Genomic DNA, 16,557 nt, shown 5'->3' on the forward strand with positions numbered 1-16,557 from the left:
TGTTTGGAGAATGAATCGTGATAATAATATTTATATGATGCGATTATATTTTTTTTTACATTATTAAAGAAATATTTTTAGTCTACATTACTTTATGTGTATATCTATATTATTCTCGATTAATAAAATGTTTTACAGACAAAAATGGTTTTCGCAACGAGATTTAGGGAGTTTCGTGTTTCATCACACACGATTCTGAAAATGAAACACGAAGGATAATATTGCTGTCAACATTTCAGAAGCTTCGAAGCTATAGTCACGAATGTTTCATATTAGTTGAAACGATTTCGATGAAAGATACACTTTTACTTATGGACTTTTAAATATGTCAACAAAAAAGATAGACACATTATATATGCGGCACAAAATATTATGTTTTAGATGCATTTACGTAGCAAAAATTAGGTGTAATACTCGTCCTCTTATTCATAAAAAAATAAAAGCATACTTCTTCTTCTTCCTTTCTTGTGTTATGTTCTACATCGTTCGCAAAAACGTTGATTTTATAATAAAGTATCTTTTGTCTCATTCTGTCACCGTCAAATATTGTAATGTGCGATAGTGACAAACTATAGGTTGCTGCATGCTTTAATTTTTTTATCAATAGGAGGGTTAGTTATTTAAATAGGTATGTTAACATAATACCACAGATGTCAAAACATTACACAATGTTCTAATATCTGTGCATAATACACATGTTTAATTAAAATTATAAGCTAGCTGTTGCATGTAGTTCCGTGAATTATGTGTGATATTATTAACTATACTTATTCTAAAATTCATCAAAATCGGCCCAGCGGTTTACCCGTGAATGCGTATGAAACAGACTGACTTTATTTTTTTTTATGGTATAGTGGGCAAACGAGCATGCTGATATTTGTATAGATTAAAGGCATTTAATAAAGTTCACATTAATATGCTGTAAGCGTCTAGTATTTCCTTTTAGCTTCATAACTAGTAAAATTCATCGCAAAACACCTCTAAGTGTAAATAGAGCACATAACTATGACCAATTAAGTGTCAACATGTAAGTACTTTCTAGTGCTTTTAGCTGTAAAATGCGATTAAACCATAGAGTTTAGACCACATAGAACGCCCTAGTTACAATAATCTAATTATAGATACAGAATCAACCAGATACGTTGGGTAAGTATTTTTTAAATAAATAGACGTGGACAACACTTAACGTCTCAAATGCAGCACTAAACTCCACGTGGCTTCAGATGATAACCACTACGCCATAGTTATACTGTTTCGTAATTTAATATAATAATTTAGGAATCAGGAATCGGAATGTACTAAATGTAATTTACCAGTATCTCATGTGTACATCGGAAGTAGAATATTCATGTTATAAACAAGATGTATGGAAACTTACCAACAGTAAAATGCACCTACTCAGATAAAATTAATCACTTTAATTGGTTAATTAAATTTTGTTATTATGTTTATGTTTCACACCATCACCAATAAACATGAAACATTCTTCAATACAGAGACAGTATCACGTCTTTATTCCTTATGTAGAAGGCAGAGCAAAGATTCGAGAATCTTAAAGTTTACGTCTAAGCAAATCCCTACTTCGACTGCATATAAAACTTATGTAAGGTTTTCTTCAATGTCAGTGTAGGCAACACGCCTGTCACACCCCTGGACGCAGGCGGCCATAATAGGCTGCGATTAATGCTTCCCATCAGCTGGGTCGCATATCTATTTAGCAGAATAAAAAGTTACCTACCAATTCCTTAAACAATTTTCCTTCACATGAAGCAAGTTTTGCTCTATGGATATGAGTCATATTGATCTGCAAAGCCGGGCCTCGACTGAGCTCCAAAGCTGTGACTTTCGGAAACGAGCGCCTGGCAGACGCCATTTCCACCTTTTAATAACCGGTATACAAAAACGGTTTTATAATACAGCAGGTAATACAAAGTCTATGCACGGGCTGAGTTATGATCTAGTTTTGCAATCACCTATGGTCAACATGTAGATCATTATTTAATAGGCCTATTAATCATGAATCAGAATGTGGCCACATTCTGCAATACTCTCAGTTATAATGAAGGTATTGATTTATTAAGATATAATAGTTTAGAGATGTCTACCGTAAGTTTGTTCGAATGAAATTGTTGATTACATAAATAAATACATTGTAAATATATTTGTTAATATTTATATAATATGTGTAACTTTAATTTAGTTTTTATTTTCATTAGATAATAAAAACAGAAACAAATTATTTTGGAACCCCATGTATTTTCATAATATTTAAAGGGAAAAAATCAATTTGCAAGTAAAGATTGATTTGGTAATCGTTGAGGATATCCTGGATGTATCATCAGCTTATGCTTACTACGATACATTGTCATTGGAATAAGGAATCCAAAATTAGAATCAGGCGAAACTAAATAAAATAAAACTTTTATTTGTTACAGACGTGGTAGGTTTTAGTGGCCCTATGGGCCCTATGCAGGTGCATGGTGTATCTATCATCAAGTGCATTGGAGGGGCTTACATTTATAAGGCTAATGCAATCTGTAAGGCAGCTCCAAGTGCCGTGTAGAGTGCATACAGCCATGCGGGTGAGTTGCTTGACTCTTGTGTAATGTTAAAGTTAACATCGGTTTTAGGAAAATATTTGGGCCGAATTATGATGTCCTGATGGTACTTCTAGGATATATAATCATAAAATAATTTTAAATATTAAAGTTTACAAATAGAAATCTACACAAGTAAATGTGATTAAGACATTTTATGCAAACAACTTCTACAAAGTTTTAAGTATATTAATAATTAGCGGCTCGTCCCGGCTTCGCTCAGGTACAACCGTTATAAATTATACCCTAAACCTTTCTCTTAAATCAACCTATCTATTAAAAGAATCCAGATCAAATTCGGTTACGTAGTTTTAAAGATTGAAGTATACATAGGGACAGGCAGAAGTGACGTTGTTTTATGCAATGTAGTCAAGACAACCAGTCAACTTTGAAGTGCGGGTGATTTTAATTTATTGAAAACTTTGCCTTATACTCCGTACACGCGTATAAATACCAATATTTACGTTTCTTAGTTAAAAGAAATCTATTTTCATTAGTTTTATCTCTGCAATGACATAGGTACTTATAAACTTCCAATTATATATATATATATATATATATATATTAAATATGTAGATGCTTTTAATTATTTATAATGTATTGTTACACTTGTGACAACTAGGTACGTAAAGATTTGTGAGAGAAAAATAAATACATTTTTGATTGCAGATCCTGTTAATGTTAGCGTGTGTGGGGGCCGCAGTGGCAGCCCCTCAGTACGGGGCACTATTGGCACAGGCACCCTTGGTACATGCTCCCGTGCTCCACGCCCCTGTGGTACATGCTGAACCTATAGTAAGTACAATATAACTCTCAGTAAAAATAAATAATACTACCTTTTAGGATGTTATATATCATAATGTTAATACGTACCTCTTTGATGGAAAATACCATAGATTCGTAAAAATAAGGCATGTGGGTGTATATGGTGGAATAACATTCTCTCTCTTATCGGCAACCCCGATAAAAGATCATTTTGTGGCCGTCATGGAACAAGACAAAAAAGCCCATACAGGCCAACTAAGTTCGTAAGTTACTCGTCTCTCCTCTAGATCTGCATAATGTTTGTTTTATTTTGTTTGTAGGCTTATCCAAAGTATGCATTCAATTACGGCGTGAAGGACCCTCACACTGGAGATATCAAGTCACAGCAAGAGGAGCGAGACGGAGATGTTGTCAGAGGTATCTTATTTTTTTGTGATAGATATTTCCATAATAAATGAAAACAGACCTACTTTATTTAGCAATTTAAATTTCTACATGATGAATATCTTTATAGTTAGACTTTCGAGAATCTTATTTTCGAGAAAATTAACATAGACCTATTGAGAAGTGTAAGAAATATATTGTTTAACAATCCATAAATTTCTTTAATTGCTTTTAATGCAAATGTGTCTAATCTAAAATACTCTGAGCTGATGAGAAAGAAGTCTTTTCTCGGTCATGAGTTTTTAATAATCAACAATGTTGTAAAATTAAAAACTAGGACTTAATCGCCGATAAATGTCCAGTTGGACATTCAGGGAACAGAAAAATATATGGGGATATATTTTCCTAAGCTTAAGTTTCATACAACGAAAATAAAGTTATACCTAAGTGAAAAAAATATATATTCATTTTACAGGTAGTTACTCGTTGGTAGAGCCTGATGGTTCGACACGCACCGTCCAGTACTCGGCCGATGACCACAACGGGTTCAATGCTGTGGTCCACAAAACGGGTCACGCGGTCCATCCGGTAAGATATAAGCTTCTATATACATACATCCAACTCTGACCATACCCTATAAAATAAAACAGAATATAGATGCAGCATGTTTTGCTCGCAAGCGCGGACGCTTTTCAAATCTATGACTTTAGTTGCGAGTAGTTAAATGCAAATTTTCACTAACACAAAAGAATACTTCTTTGGATGCAACCTGCTTTCAGTCGATCTATATAAGTGTCTTAGGGAAGAGTTGTGAGGCCTATGTCCAATAGTGGGCAGTGGCATATTTTGGCTGAAATCATTTAGGTGTTTTGTATTTCTTTTGTAGTATGTACCTAGTAGCGTTAGTCTTATTATTTTCAGATTTTCTTTTCAAAATTTTGTATTATCACTATTACTAGTTATTAAGTGCCATTCTTCTAATAATGAAAATTACCGTTGCCTTTAACTTACTCTATTTCAAATAAACAAACTCATGGTTTTAAACATTAATCCAAAAAAAGAAAACCATGAACTAGATCGGAAAAAGGTGCGATTACCATGTCAACAGTTTCTCAGAATATTCGCGGGCCATATCGGGGAAATTCGGTAAAGATATGCCGGCCAAGATCTGCCGACTCGTTTCCTTATAAGAACATGCGGCCACGTTGCGCAAGCGCAGCGCAACCCAGAGAAACCGACTTTGTGTAATATCGGGCCTAGAGTTATTAGCAAGAAAATTTTATAAACTATGCTTTGGGTTGCGAAAACTAGCCGGTATTACTTATAATAGTCAATTTGAGACTCAGTATTTTAGTTTTTGGGAGTGAAATATCATTGTTTTTTTATTAAAAGTTTTCCAAAATACCTGGGTATTAAATTTAATGCTTGCGGCATTTATTAGCACTTACATTTTTAGTGGAGGTCAGCAATGATCATTCATTGAATCTTTTTGAATTGAAATTAGCTTATCGCACCTGAAAAAGAAAATGATAGGATCACATGTTATCCATCTTCTGTCTGTGTATGTCGTTTATGTTCGTCGTGTCGAGTGCACTCTTTTACTTTTTTAACTTTGTACTATAATAAAAAAATTGTGTATTTGTAATATTTTTACTTAAAATTGTCTACCTATAACTTAAGTCCAAATTGTTAGTTTGTATTCAGTGTGTAGTATATGTTAAGAGGTATATGTATATGTCAATGAATTTATAATTGCCGTGTCCCTATCCACATGCCATCCACCCTGACGATGAATCACTATTGTTTATTCACCAAACATCTAATAAAAGTAAGTAGGCTGTTGAGCAAAAGAAAAATTAAGATGCGCTCGAGTGAGTTTCACCTTGAATTACATTAATAAGATTTGTTTTAAACAAAAACTATTTCTTTGTTGAAAAGTTATAAATAGGTTTGTGATGTTTTCTTTAGGAAAATTCATTAAGTATTAAGCACCCACAATGAGTTTCCAAGCGATCGTATTGTATGTACTTATTATTTTATATTATTTCGGACAAACGACGAAACGTTGACTAAAATTAACTCGTTTACCTATAAAGAAAAATTGGTACAACGACACAAAATATAAAAAAGTTTAAAATACGATGATCCCAAAACACGTTGGCATTAAGGTATTGAAAAATATTTCTATGTAAGATTTTCAGGTCAATTCCCATTAAATAGGTATATCTGATGTTATACTTCTACCTGTGGACTTCTATTCATTCTAGTCACCATTTGCGTAGGCTTTACAGATTATTACCTACTAGCGACCCGATTCGAAGATCTAAGCAACCTTAGGGACGGACAGACAGCGGGAAGCGACATTGTTTCATACTATGTAATGATAATGATTATTTCACACCTTTTTAGACTATGTCTGGTCTGACTATTTGTCCGTTAAATATTATTATTTGTAATTACATTTTCAGCAACAAGTAGTAGCAGCTCCGGTGCATTACGCCGCTCCAGCCGTTGCCCTGCCATCGCCCTACGCACTGCACTAAACTTTATCATAAATAGATCTAACAATATTGAATCTTTTTTGATAGGAATATTTATAAATAAATTCATGAGCTACGTGAATATATATAACATTTCCATATTTTATTTCAATATTATATGAAATAATTACCTATCTATATGTACAACAAAATATCTGTATATATATTGCATAGTAATAACTTTCAAAGATTTCCTTAAATGTTACCTTTTTAACCTTGAACGAAGAGAAGAATAAAATACATGAAAAAAGATGAAACTCTTTTAGCGGATCCTGGTCTCCGATGCCACCTAAGGAAGAAACCGGAAAAATGGTCAGACAAGAGTGGGATGAAAATCTAACAAAGTTTGACTGTGGATTAGCTGGGGTAACAACTTTTATTATAAACCAAAATTGAATGTACTTAGTTATCACAATATATTTTAGGGCTGTATGAACTATCTGATCATTATTGTGAGGAAAAATAATGTATAATCTTATATTTATAAATGCGAGTGAACTAAAACTATTATTACGATATTTTGTAATATTATAATTAAGGAAGAAAACTGCGTGTATTATTCATAAAATGTAGATCGAACAGGCTATGTTTTAGAACCTGTGCATTACATTAGGTACTGTTTTGTGGATATTTGTTATACTTTATATTGTGTATGGCAATTTCCATCTGGATTAGCAGCATCTGAAGTACAAGTAGGTATTTTTATGTTAAATATTTTTTGTATCTTATTTTTATGGAGTCCATTGTACCAATTTATAAGTTTAACTTACACGTTTCGTATTTAAGTATTAAATGATATTTCCTTGTGTTAATTGTTTTATTATGTTATGTAGTAATGGCATTTATCAGATTTCTATAATAGTAGATTGTTTTACCAAAAATATAAATAATTGATGTATATAAAAAAGTTTACAAAATATTGGTCCTTTTTCATTACAACTAAAGCAATACCAAAAATGAAATGAAAGTGTCCGCTTTAAGGATGTTTACCATCTTTTTAATTATATAAATTGTAGTAATTTTTGATAGCTCGAGCGATAGCCCATTTTGCAATATTTTCACAATGGAATTAGTTACAACAGGTACTAGTACTTACTATTTTTATCATTTTCACACAGAAAAGTATGATAGTTCCATCCCGGAACTGTTGATGTTTTTCCATATTTGAAGAGGTAGCAATAAACAAAGTTGCTTTTGCATTTATAATATTAGTTGATATAAGGTTCGTCATTGTTCGGCGTACAACTTGGCTTCCTTTCAGCTACACTATCGGCATACAGTTTGCCAAACTTTGGCAGATTTGGTAGATGAAAAGCTCTCATATATAAACTACGAAATGTTCATTGATTCACGTCGGCATTTGATTCGGCGATAGGTTTTGGCATTAATATTCATGTCATAGAACCACCCGACAAACTTTAAAATCACGATTGTGTTTTTGCGTCGGACATTCACTAGGCGCGTTTGAAAATACAACACTTAAAACATCTACGTCTTTAGTTTTATTTATCTAGAAACATATATAATCAAAGATATGCTGCTACTGTATCTTGACATAAACTTTAAACGAGTTAATCTGTAGGTGAAGTTCAAAGACCCGACTTTGCATATTAGCTCAATTTATAATGTTAAATATCTCCAATAAATCCTATTATAGACAGCAAAAACATGTTTTGACTCATTTGGGCATTGAAAGCCAGTAAGGAAGCGGTGCGTCATTTTTTTCTGTTATGTTCTACTAGTTTAACTTACTAGTTTTAATAGTGTTAAATATATCAAAATGATTATGACTGAGTACTAGACTGGGAGGAGAGTGACGCCCGCCCTAAAATAAGACCATCTCGTACGAGGTGATAAAGGATAAAATGCCTTCATTACTGGCAACGGTATTCGCAAACACGTATGTTATACATACAAAACAATATGTTTATTGATATGAATGTAGAAAATAAAATTAAGATTTTCACGATAAAACTAAAGTTTGATTTGAATAAAAAAGTGGGCTCAAACTGCATACGACACATATGCATATGAACTATGTTTTTTAAAATAATTTTCACTCTGCAAAAATACTAATATTATTCATTTAACACTTTTGAGAGCATTATTGTCATAATAAAGAGTTGCCTGTATGTTAAAATAATATGATTTTATTATACCTTTTGACGATTTTCTGGTGACGTCAATTAACGCCATTTTTGGTGGTGTAAAAATGTAATTGACACTGCAAAGTAGGCTTTTTATTGCATTTAAATGGTTGTTCTTCTTAAAAAGTAACTCGGGGGCGTTTGAAATCTCCGGCAACTGTACAGGATGATTGAAAATTCTTTATTCAACTTAGGATGATATACATCAATTAATGACGTCAAAAATGTACTTAAAATTAAGTCGCAACTCACTTTCAAACGCGTAGATAAAGAAGTGGCGCAACCAAATTCACCGCAGAAGAGTGGTTTTATATATTTGAGCCATAGGTTGGCTTTTCACCAGTCAGAGAAATGTTCGCAGCAGATATTGATGACAAAATATAGTTGGATCAGAAATATTCAATTAAACGGATTCAATATGGAAAGTTTAACATTTATGTTCGTTTTTCACAAAAGTTAATTTATTTCTATGAAAAGTTGCAGCTGCGCGTATTGTGAAAATTACTTTATACTCACCTAACATATTTGCTTATAATTCTGCAATTTTCAATTATTTATTTACACAGATATAAGTACTATTTATAATGTTAGGGCTAAAAAAACTTAACACGTACAATATATGTTAATATACTATACCATAAAATTCTAGTAAATATCTATGGAAATAGCAAAGGATTAATGACGGAGGAATTCCAAACACAATAACGGTGGGTGTAACACCAACCTGCGGGTAATCAGCGTGGCCGCGGCCTTATCTAGTGTCGGGCTTTCTTTAAAGGACTCCTAATCGCATATGACATCAGTGAGCCTGGTTTACATTGTACGACTTTATTTCTTTCATTATAACACTTATAATTAATTATAGTAGATTTTATTGAATTATGAAATTTAGATATATATCTAAATTTCATAATTCAATGAAATCTACTATACATAACATACGACATAACCTACTATAAACCTATATATAGTTTATACCTAAGTATAAACTATTTTTCTCTATTCTCTCTTCAAAATTCATTCATTCCTTTTTTATCTCGATTGTTTTTTCGTTTTCTCTTTTCATATATTTATACGAAAAATAGTTTATTAATAGAAGAGAAAAATAGTTTACATTTAGGTATGTTACGTCGGTTATTAAATTGCTTTCGAAAGCTATCCACTAAACTAATTTATTTTAGAGAATTTCCTAAAAAAATTAGAAGAATGATGAATCAGATTGCTTCATTTAAGCACTAAATGAGACTACCTAATTGTATTTGGAAATATATCGTATCGTATCGTGTAAACTCACTTTACGGATATGGGAAACTGTCCGCACCCACAACATACTATGTGACCGTTGTTTCTGCAGTATATACCACAAAAAGGAGTCGCGACGAAAGCCCCGGGCATAGTGGACGAGTAGTCTTAGCGCTGAAGTGTAGTTTACCTTGTGTTCTGGAGATATGGGATCTTTGGTCACGGTAAGGAAATAAAGTTTAGTTTTCAAAATCAAATTTAGCATTTGTGCAAATTACTGTTTATTTATTTTTATATATTAACTATGACACGTGTATAGTGTAATAAACATTTTCGATTTTAACCATTTTTATATTGTGTGGGGTATTTGGAATTTCTTGTCTCATTATTACCTATTCCGATTTTAACATTAGCAACAATCGTAGCGAACAAATTGCGAATTACTAAAGCTCAGGCATTTCGCAAACACGAGCAATATTTGTATATTGAACTATAGTGTTTTTAGGTATGAGTTTACTCGTTTCCGAAAACGGCTCACGATTTCGTTGAAATTTGAAATATATGTGCAAAAATAAATCTAGCATAGCTCTGTCTGTCTCTAAACTCTCCTAAATGTTTGCAAAGATTCAATAATATTAGTTGAGCAGATAAAGCGTAAAACGTGGTAACAAACGTACACAAAACAAAATTTCAGTCTCTGCTGCTGGTACTGCCACTGCTATGTGATGGCCGCATCATATCCGTGCCCAGGCAAAGGAGATTGACATCCGCAGAATCTGTGCCAAGTTATTACTACACAAATATTAATGGTAAGAGAGTTCTAGTCAAATTTAAACTATTTTATGTTGTAGTACATAGATATCGTTCAATAATTCATGATAGTATAATTCTATTAAATCATATTTTGAAGATATTAGTTTTTTAACGCAATATTAACGATGCTATAAACTTTTTAAAATTATTTTTTAAAAGTATTATAGTTTATTTCCATATTAATAATATAAATTTAATAGTCTACGTATGTCAAATAATTATTGAAACATTATTGGTATAAAAACCACTAGTATCAGTGTAAATTGAAAATAAAAACGGAACGAAATATGACCATATAAAATTATTAACTCCTATAGTTTTCCTTCCAAGTCATAGAATTTTGATGAGTGCATATATTTACCTACATAATTCATATTTAAATATGTTATATTTTAAAGGTGTCCCTGGCACATATTCATTCGGCTACGACAGTTTCGACCCAGCCACTGGGAACACACAGTATCGAACTGAGGAGCGATACCCCAACGGCACAGTGGTTGGTAGTTACGGATTTGTGGACGCAAGGGGAGTGCCGCAGAGGTTCAAATACGTTGCTGACCAAAGCGGATACAGGTGAGATTACATTTTACATAAATTATATGTATTATTGCACTAAGAACTAAGCTTGTATCGTACATTCACAGTTACACATTTCATCCAAAAATGCAGAGAAATATTTAATGTAATTACGAATATAAATATTTGCCCCCGTTGAGAATCTAACCTAGGATCCAGACAGCGGGGCTCGCCGACTACTTTGCCACAAAGGTCGCCTACTTAGAATTTGGTTGTCGTAATTGTAAAACATTTATGTATTTTTATATATATTTTTTTATCATAACATTAACTATATAATCCTGACTTCACGCCTCAATTACTCATCCAATGTTTCCGAAACTTACTATAGTTAGGAGAAGAGTAGTCACATCTTATTGGATTAATCATATATTTTGCATGACACAGAGGATTTGATAGATTTGATGGAGAAGTTGATACTATTCGTTAGTGTATGTGTAACTGATGGCATATTTATTTACACTTTGAACAAAAATCCTACTGATATTATAAATGCAAAAATTTGTGAGGATGTATGTGCGTATGTATGTTTGTTACTCTTTTATCCAAAATATACTGGACCGATTGTTATGAAATTTGTTACACGGATAGAATATAACCTGGAATAAGACATATGGTACTTTTTATCCCTATGTTCCCACTGTAGCAAAGCCCCGGGGCCTGCGCCTGTGGGACCGTAGTTAGAAATATGTAAGGTACATTGACAACTTCCTAATGAATATTACATTTTCCAGGGTAATGAGCGATCCAGTATACAATACTGTGCCGCAACCTATAGAACTTATGTCGGTTGAGCCCACGGAGCCTTCTATAACATGGACGAGACCTAGAAGACCTAACAAGAGCCATAGAAACAAAGGGACATACTTTACGAAAATACCTATAGAGAAAAACACCAATTTTGTACCAGACAACCTATTTTAGATTATTAGAGACAATTATACGTTTAATTTATTTAATTTATATATATAGATTATAGAAAAATGTAGTTTTATTGATTTCTTCGGATTTCTAAGAGAAAGAGAAAAAGTACTTTATAGTATCCTCATTATAATTAAAAAAAGTAGAAGACAACATGTCTACTTTAAAACTATTGAAAGTAATGGAAAGATATGAAAGATACTTGATATGACACGATAATAAGGAAGCAATTTTTATAAGAAGTGAAATCATTAATTGGCAATGAAAATCAATAAATGGAAAGAACTCCACCGATAAAGCCTAGCTTTATCTGCGCCACGGCGCTTCGCTCCCGTGGGACTTTCGGGATAAAAAGTATCTTATGTGTTTTTCCAGGTTATATTCTACCCGTGTACCAAATTTCATAACAATCTGTCAAGTAGATTTTGGATAAAGATTAACAAACATACAAACATCCTAACAAACTTTCTCATTTATAATATTGGTAGGATTGACGATGATGAATATTCACACGTGGATTTCCAGAGACTTTCAATTTTATGAAAAATCCTCTATGTACTATATTCTTCTTTCATTGATCTATTTTCTTTTTTCTGTCAGAATGCTGATATGACATTACACATAATGATTATATACCAATGGTACATAACCACGAAACTATTTCTTAAATAATTTATTTTAGTGAATTTAGCATCAAGATAATGAAACTATTGTATTTCTTTGAAGAGGAAATCGTAATTATAAATTTATTTATTTTGTGTATACCTATAGGACCTATAGGATTAACAAATGGTAAGCTTGTTTATCCTTTCCTTATCCTTACATATTATAAAACAAATTATATCTGCCACATCTGTCTGTTTGTTCGCCATAAACTAAAAAACTACTGCACGGATTTTCGAGAGATTGTATAATTCCTGAGGTTTAAGTTTATCATTTATTATTTTTTTACCCGAGCGAAGCCGGGACGGGCCACTAGTACTTAAAAAATGTTTTGGTCAGGTAAATAAAACATACCATATTTATTCATAAATATTATTGATATATAGGTTATCCCGTAAAGAAAGACTTAGTGGAATCTGAAACAAACAATGAGACATCATTTCCCAATGGGACTATAGTAGGGAAATACAATTACAAGGATAACGATGGGAATCCAGTTCACGTTAAATATTTTGCTGATGCTTCTGGATACGGGTAAGCAATTCACCATTAAAATTTCCTTGGCAACGATTGATTTGACATTATGAGGTCTTCTATGTCAAATTAATTCATCTTAATATCTCCACGTGAAATGAAGAGGCTAAAGTTTCCACCTTTACATCTTGGACTTGGTAAAATCCATCCAAAAATGTGGAATAAATATAGTCCTCTCCACTAAAAGAGGAAATGTCTGTTAAAAATATTCTATAAGGAATACGAGTGAAGAATTAACATTCTACGTTTACACATCTCTTCCTCTGTCTTGTAACTAGACCTGGTTAAGAATGTATGACACCTATTGAATTTCAATATGAACTTTATTGTACTTTAATAAAATTCAAATTGCAGTGTGGAATTAAAGACTATCAAAATGAACACCGCCGACGCACCTTGCCATGATAAATTAAATAATATAAAGTACATGTTACAACCTGAAGCGGAACAAGATACAACTTCAACGACATTGAGTCCTATAACAGACGTGTTTACGTCAACAAAGCCTCCAGAAACACCTAAAGATTCAAAAAATATAGAGGGCGGTGAGGGTGCTTACAAAGGTGATCCAGATTACGAAATATTCGTGAATAATGAACTGAAAACGTCCAAGAAATGTGGTCAGGAGAAAGTGCATGTGTATCATGAAAAAACTAAGAGGAAGTCCCGTACTGTAAGCGAGTTTGATGCGATGAGCTACTGTGAACAGATGTTTTCTTAAATAAAATAATATTACATTTTATATCGTGGTTTTATCTACAGATTAATTTGGTAGAATATTATACAAGTAGCTTATCACGAACATATAACAGAAATGTATGATGAGGCTGTGTTAAATTTTTGAAAAATGCCACGCATTTCGTCCATGCCTGACTATTGATTAATCTGTGAATAATTATATTTTGATAGAGGCAAGTATAATTACATATTGTAACAATATTTACTTGTTTAATTACTTATATCAGCACCAATAAACCGTAAAATACTAGTCTAGTCAAATTAACCAGCACGTAGGTAATACGTACTTGTATAATGTCTACGTAACAGAAATAGATAATGCGCATCGATGAAATGATTAATTTATCATATAGTGAATCTGGTTAGAACTGAACACAAGTCTACTTTTTTAGCTATTTATTTTGTGGCGTACCTAGCGGGACTAGACGGTGAACTGCATAGACCTCAAGACTAATCCTGGGACCAGTCCTTTTATTATGTATAAATGGGTATAGTCCATAGATCATACAGTCTCCCTAGTATCATTAACATTGCACGAGTTTAAGAGACAAGAATAAACTTCGACGCCAGTATAAGTAATCAAAATCGATAATAAGTGTTACTAATTATCTTTATTTACTAACACTAGTTAATGTTAACGTTATCGTTAACGAGATATGAAAAAAAAATAATTTGTACCGACTCAATACCCGGTTAGCCACTGTTGTGAGTTCGATTCCCGCTCGAGTCCTGATAATTTTCATCTCATTATGTATGACATGCTCAATAAACCATATACATATTACGTTTAGTACCACTTTTATGAATATATTATTGTAGGTGTGCATAAAAAGCAATACCTATATACCTACCCGTTTCGAAATATTTTCTTTAATCGATTCGTTCTTTTAGGAACTACAATGAACATGACTTATAAGTTATCAAACCACCATTACCAAAAGGATTTCAAATAATTACTCAAATCCGCCTACAATTGTGAAGTACCTCTTTTTAAGGAAGGCGGTTGAAAATATTAAATATCAGCGATAAATCCTTCCTTACAAAGTTTTAATTTAGTTTGGGCAGTGGTGATCACTTACTACCAGGTGACAGACTTGCTCGAGCCATAAAGTATATATTTAACTTGCAAAGTAGTAACGTCAACATTATTATGTGTAACGTCTCTTAACGTCAAAATATTTTAAACCAATTGAGCTGAAATTTTGTACTACTACACGTTTAGTTTGGTCGACAATGCATTATTATGATATATGTGTAATCAGGAAACTCTAAGCGGATCAGCTACTGCACGGGTATTATATTTTTGCCATGTGTTAAATTAAATGTAATAAGCTGACCACATTATTTTGGTCAGCATACGTGTGTTATTTTTATTTTAAAAAACATATTTTAATACCAACTTGTGTTTAATAATTTGTTGATGATTAGGTCAAAATCATTTTGTTTTCAAAATTACAAATGTGATAGAAATAATTGACGACACTAAAAATTATATTCTCGGGAAGAAGGCGAAGTTGCCTAATAACAATGAATTGAACACGTAAAATTTTGAGCTTGTGTATAGTGTGACAATAAAATTATACCTTAGCCGATACAGCATCACTCGGCTACTCGAGCTACGAAGTCTCTGAGCGACCGTAATAGCACAAGTGTACATGGTAATTTTCTATCTCTTTGCGTGTGTTCCCGGTTAGTTCTATACTATGATACCGAATAGCAGAGCCCCGTAAATATCGTAAATATAAACCTGAAAATTTTGAACATTACATTACGCTGTGATTTTGCAACTAGCTACTTGTCTGCCGTCAACTCTCTTTAGTTATTTATTCTTCAATGTGTTAGTAACAATTTATTTACCTCTTTTTCGTATTTAACGATTGATTTACACTGATGAACTATTTGTACCTACTTACTTTCAAGTACTTATGAGACAATGCAAACTTTTTTAAATGTTATAAATAAATTAAAATAACATCAACTGTTTCTAATAGATATTCTTTATGTTCAGCATGTTTATTTAGTGTGTGAAGGCAAAAACTTTTATATGAGAGCCACTAAATTAAGGGTCCATTACCACACGTGCTTGTTATCGTCAACTGTATTGTTACAATTGGGTGCCAGGAAAGTGGGCTGGTTATGAAATCGACAGTGATTTTAGCGGATTTGTGACATATTGTGATTTGACCGAGTATGACTATGAATATAATGAAACGCACTCAATTTGGTAAAAAGTCATTGACAATTCGTCCTGTATGTTTAAAAAAAAAATTGTTTTTAGATGAGAAATTTTAAAGAAGATATAAAGTAATACTATTATAGAAGAAGAAGTAGTGAAATACGTAGGTATATTAAATACTATTAACTCTTGAGTTGTCTAAGAAATTTATTGATAACCAGGAACAACACAAAATGAATCAAAGATTGCGATAACAACGATCATTACCATCTTTGAAAAATAAATTCAGTATTTGCATTTCATACAGGCTCAAATATTACTAGGGTACCTAAAGTGCAAGTTAAGATTTAGGGTACTGAACAACTCAATTCTCTGGTGATTAGTGAAAATATGTTTTCCAAAATTAATTTATATTTTAAATTATCTACTTAGGGTCATCTCCATAGTTACGTTATCTAATG

The 16,557-nt window shown here is 32.4% G+C and overlaps 3 protein-coding genes across 3 annotated transcripts; all 3 read left to right on the top strand.

The window, feature by feature from the left end:
• Positions 1-2,441: 2,441 nt before the first annotated feature.
• LOC128670782 (cuticle protein 8-like) lies at positions 2,442-7,093 on the top strand. The gene is made up of 5 exons (XM_053746759.1): positions 2,442-2,582; positions 3,267-3,392; positions 3,683-3,779; positions 4,222-4,334; positions 6,215-7,093. Exons 1-5 carry the CDS (start codon positions 2,478-2,480, stop codon positions 6,287-6,289), a joined length of 516 nt encoding a protein of 171 aa, XP_053602734.1. The 5' UTR covers positions 2,442-2,477; the 3' UTR covers positions 6,290-7,093.
• A 2,685-nt stretch (positions 7,094-9,778) lies between these two features.
• LOC128670785 (uncharacterized) lies at positions 9,779-12,017 on the top strand. Its single transcript, XM_053746763.2, has 4 exons — positions 9,779-9,899; positions 10,370-10,484; positions 10,887-11,061; positions 11,799-12,017. The coding sequence occupies exons 1-4, from the start codon at positions 9,882-9,884 to the stop codon at positions 11,986-11,988; spliced, it is 498 nt and encodes a 165-aa protein (XP_053602738.1). The 5' UTR covers positions 9,779-9,881; the 3' UTR covers positions 11,989-12,017.
• A 569-nt stretch (positions 12,018-12,586) lies between these two features.
• LOC128670776 (uncharacterized) lies at positions 12,587-13,924 on the top strand. Its single transcript, XM_053746754.1, has 3 exons — positions 12,587-12,777; positions 13,035-13,182; positions 13,537-13,924. Exons 1-3 carry the CDS (start codon positions 12,687-12,689, stop codon positions 13,901-13,903), a joined length of 606 nt encoding a protein of 201 aa, XP_053602729.1. The 5' UTR covers positions 12,587-12,686; the 3' UTR covers positions 13,904-13,924.
• Positions 13,925-16,557: the final 2,633 nt, after the last annotated feature.

This window comes from Plodia interpunctella, chromosome 6, assembly GCF_027563975.2.
Source record: "Plodia interpunctella isolate USDA-ARS_2022_Savannah chromosome 6, ilPloInte3.2, whole genome shotgun sequence".
Taxonomy (NCBI): Eukaryota; Metazoa; Arthropoda; class Insecta; order Lepidoptera; family Pyralidae; genus Plodia; species Plodia interpunctella.

What these genes read in the sequence shown, in the direction of transcription:
- LOC128670782 (XM_053746759.1), top strand. Translation starts at nt 2,478, where the DNA reads ATGGTGTATCTATCATCAAGTGCATTGGAGGGGCTTACATTTATAAGG. An exon ending in TGGTACATGCTGAACCTATA is followed by an intron (nt 3,393 to 3,682) that starts GTAAGTACAATA and finishes TTTTGTTTGTAG; the next exon opens with GCTTATCCAAAGTATGCATT. An exon ending in CGGGTCACGCGGTCCATCCG is followed by an intron (nt 4,335 to 6,214) that starts GTAAGATATAAG and finishes TTACATTTTCAG; the next exon opens with CAACAAGTAGTAGCAGCTCC.
- LOC128670785 (XM_053746763.2), top strand. An exon ending in TTACTACACAAATATTAATG is followed by an intron (nt 10,485 to 10,886) that starts GTAAGAGAGTTC and finishes TATATTTTAAAG; the next exon opens with GTGTCCCTGGCACATATTCA. An exon ending in GCTGACCAAAGCGGATACAG is followed by an intron (nt 11,062 to 11,798) that starts GTGAGATTACAT and finishes TACATTTTCCAG; the next exon opens with GGTAATGAGCGATCCAGTAT.
- LOC128670776 (XM_053746754.1), top strand. Translation starts at nt 12,687, where the DNA reads ATGAAACTATTGTATTTCTTTGAAGAGGAAATCGTAATTATAAATTTA. An exon ending in ACCTATAGGATTAACAAATG is followed by an intron (nt 12,778 to 13,034) that starts GTAAGCTTGTTT and finishes ATTGATATATAG; the next exon opens with GTTATCCCGTAAAGAAAGAC. An exon ending in GCTGATGCTTCTGGATACGG is followed by an intron (nt 13,183 to 13,536) that starts GTAAGCAATTCA and finishes TTCAAATTGCAG; the next exon opens with TGTGGAATTAAAGACTATCA.